Source organism: Austrofundulus limnaeus, unplaced genomic scaffold, assembly GCF_001266775.1.
Source record: "Austrofundulus limnaeus strain Quisiro unplaced genomic scaffold, Austrofundulus_limnaeus-1.0 Scaffold1195, whole genome shotgun sequence".
Taxonomy (NCBI): Eukaryota; Metazoa; Chordata; class Actinopteri; order Cyprinodontiformes; family Rivulidae; genus Austrofundulus; species Austrofundulus limnaeus.
Window position 1 is genome coordinate 32,254 of NW_013953597.1, and position 3,111 is coordinate 35,364.

Below are 3,111 nucleotides of genomic sequence, written 5' to 3' on the forward strand. Positions count from 1 at the left end.
TCCTGTTAGAAGATGCTAGCAGGCTCTGCACCTTAGTCGCTCTCTCCTCTGTCCCTTCAGGAAATGCTGTCCCAAAAGCTCGGTGCTTCTCAACATGGTGCCTCCGAATGTTAYATTCTTTTAATACTGACAGGCTTTCGTTGCATATCAAGCACAGCGGCTTAGAGTTCAGTCTTTCGGGTAAAAAAAACATGTATTTGTCAGTCCAGGCAGGGTTAAAACGCCGATTTTCAGAGTCAATTTTACGTTTCTGACCTGTTAGCGACATCTTTTCACGGTTGTTACTATTCTGGGCTGGCGTTGCTACGATACCAGCAGCGGTGCGTTCACGTACAAGAGAAAAGGTGGGAATTTTTAAAACTCTCACAGCAAATATGATTTAAATGTGTTTTTGCGGTTTACGTTGGGTCAGTCGGGGGTGGGCCAGTCAAAGACGGTCCGCGGGCCGGATGTGGCCCGGGGGCCGCCTATTGAATAGCCCTGGTGTAGATGTCAGCTAGCCTTCTGCTACTTTTAGCTAGCAGCTTGTTCATTTTAGGTGTTAGCAGCAGGCTGGAGGGCAGCAGTACAGCCTTGACTCTGTTCTAACAGCACTGTGTTGGTTCTGACAGGTGGATGCCTGGGCCCAGTCCAGTAGTGTGCCTGGTCTGTTTACTGGTTCTACTGGAGCTCAGGTGCTGACCTCTGAGGAGCTGTCCAACAGTGGRCCTCAGGCCTGGCTCAAGAAGGTAAAACACACCAACAACATCCAGAACCTGTAGAGGAGGTCTTCATCAGACCCTAAAACTGAACCTCTGTCTGTTCAACACAAACTAAAAACACAACGAGAAGGAAGAAGCTGAAACAGACTTAGAGCTGAAAGAAGCACATGGTTAGCTAAAAGCTACAAAGCTACTAGCTGAAAGTTAAAAGAGCAGAACTTAAGTAAAAAATGGAGAAAGATTAACAAAAAGTTTAAAWAGTAGCTACAAGCTAAAAGTACCCAAGATCCTGAACTCTAGCCAAAAAAAGTTAAAGATTAGCTCGAAGCTAAACAAAATAAAACATTAGCTTGAAGCTAAAAATAGTAAGAAGCTAACTTGAAGCTAARTAAAGTAAAAGGCTAGCCTAAAGCYAAAGGTTTTAAAAGGTAAGCAGAAGTTATTGAGACACAAACAGTTAGCTGTATTTAAAGGTCACAGGTTTTGTTATTAGTTCAGCTCATGTGATTCGTGGCTGAAAGCTCTCAGTAACAGCTGGTTCTGCAGGGTTGGCTCCATGCTGGTCTGGGTCTACRGAGACCAGCAGTTTGTCTGAACAGCACTAGAGGGAGCCTGAGTACCAGCAGTAGACCAGCACCACAGTTTGATCTGTTCTGAGTCAGAACAGATGACTGTTGGACCCACCGAGGTTTACTGGACCAGTACCACAGCTGCAGAGAAATGAGGACACAGGTCCCTCTTTAACAACCCCAGACCTCCTGACCTGTGACCTGTCAGCTGTGCAGGACTTGGTCCTGACTGTATTCATCAGAGACCGTGTCCTGGGTCTGGTCAGCAGGACCTGAACTAGTGGTACCAGCAGAAAACCTTACATGATGCTCTTTAAAATCTGTTTCTGCGTCTTTTCTTCAATTTTAGCTGCTGTTTTGCTGGYTTCAGTTTTTAGCCAGTGGTGGTTTTGGCTACAGTTTTGCTCGTGACAATATTGACCTTTGGCACATGTTGATCTGCTTTGGACCCCTGAGATCCACCTACTGGTCCCAGATCACCCACAGGGAGATCAGACCTCTTTCTCACAGGCCCACATGAAGAACTGGATCAGTTCTAGAGGGTCTTTGTTCACAGAGCTTTATGATCCCAGCAGAGTCCTCCAGCCCAAGGTTTGCCCAGGCTGGTCCAGAGTCTGTGGGGGACAGGTTTGTCCAGAGTCCGGGGGGTAGGCTGGTCCAGAGGTCTTAATTCAGCTCTCAGCTGCTGGACCTCAGCTCTGACTGGGTTTTAAAAGCTGAACTCTTTTAAATCATTTAAAACTTTAAAAGTAACTAAAATAAACCTTGAAACTGTCAGGCAGCTAAAACCAGAGCGATGTGGTCACGTCTTTGGTTCAAAGACCAGAACCAGAGTTCTGGACTAACTGAGACGTTCAKTTTAAATGAGACATGTCCAGATGTTAAAGTAAAGGCAGTGTTATTAAAGAGAACAGAGCAGRGCCCAACATGGCTCCCTGAGGGACACCACAACAAAGAGGTGCAGAAGAAGAGAATCCTCCAGAGATACAACATATTCCTTAAACCACCATAAACCTGATCCTTTAAGACCCAACAGGTCCTGTGTCCTGTCCCACTGGTRTACTGAGCTGTATGTCTCCTGTCTGTAACTGTCTGCTGGGTTAGGACCAGTTCCTCAAGGCGGCTCCGGTCTCAGGGGGTGTGGGAGAGTTCCTGATGAGAAAGATGGGCTGGAGGACCGGAGAGGGTCTTGGGAGGAACCGAGAGGGAACAGTGGAACCCATCGTCATCGACTTCAAGGTGGACAGAAAAGGTTTGTGACCAAAGAAGACCGGAGCCACAGACACATTATCATGGTGGACAGAGTCAGAGACGTTTATGTTTGGTGTCAAAAAGAAAAAATMAGTAGRTCCTCTGGATGGTTCTTCTTTAGTGAAACGTTTCGTCTCTCCTCCAAGAGACTTCTTCAGTCTGATGAGTTTCAGGTGAACTCAGCCTTATAAGCTCCGCCTCCACATGGACAAACAGGTTAGTCACAAAAGAGGGCCATCACCTAACAATAGGCCTGATTAGTTCTATTGTTCATAGAGGGTCATGTGCCCCATCACCTGACTTATTGGTTTGGATGCTGTGGTTATTTGGTGTTTTGTTATGCGAATATAGTGAATGCAAGCGGGGCTCAACGTCCCCTTGTTTTTGTCCCTCCCTCTTTGTGTTGGTATCATTGGGGCCCTGATTCACACCTTTTGCTCACAGGGGGCGGAGTCATACCTGCAATAACAGCGTTGTAGGAGGAGGACAACTGGACATGGAGGCCTCCACCTCTGTTTAATGGTGGACGGTTTTTCTTCACAAAGATGGCTTCCTTTGAAGCCATCTTTGTGAACAGAGGTGGAGGCCTC

General features: G+C 46.7%; 1 protein-coding gene across 1 annotated transcript in view; it reads left to right on the forward strand.

Annotated features, from left to right (window-relative positions):
• sonb (SON DNA and RNA binding protein b) overlaps positions 1–3,111 on the forward strand; it is a gene marked incomplete in the record, with an annotated part of 28,161 nt that overhangs the window by 10,713 nt on the left and 14,337 nt on the right. Inside the window, 2 exon segments of the mRNA XM_014031168.1 lie at positions 612–728; positions 2,375–2,522. Of these exon segments, the coding sequence (XP_013886622.1) occupies positions 612–728; positions 2,375–2,522 (265 nt within the window).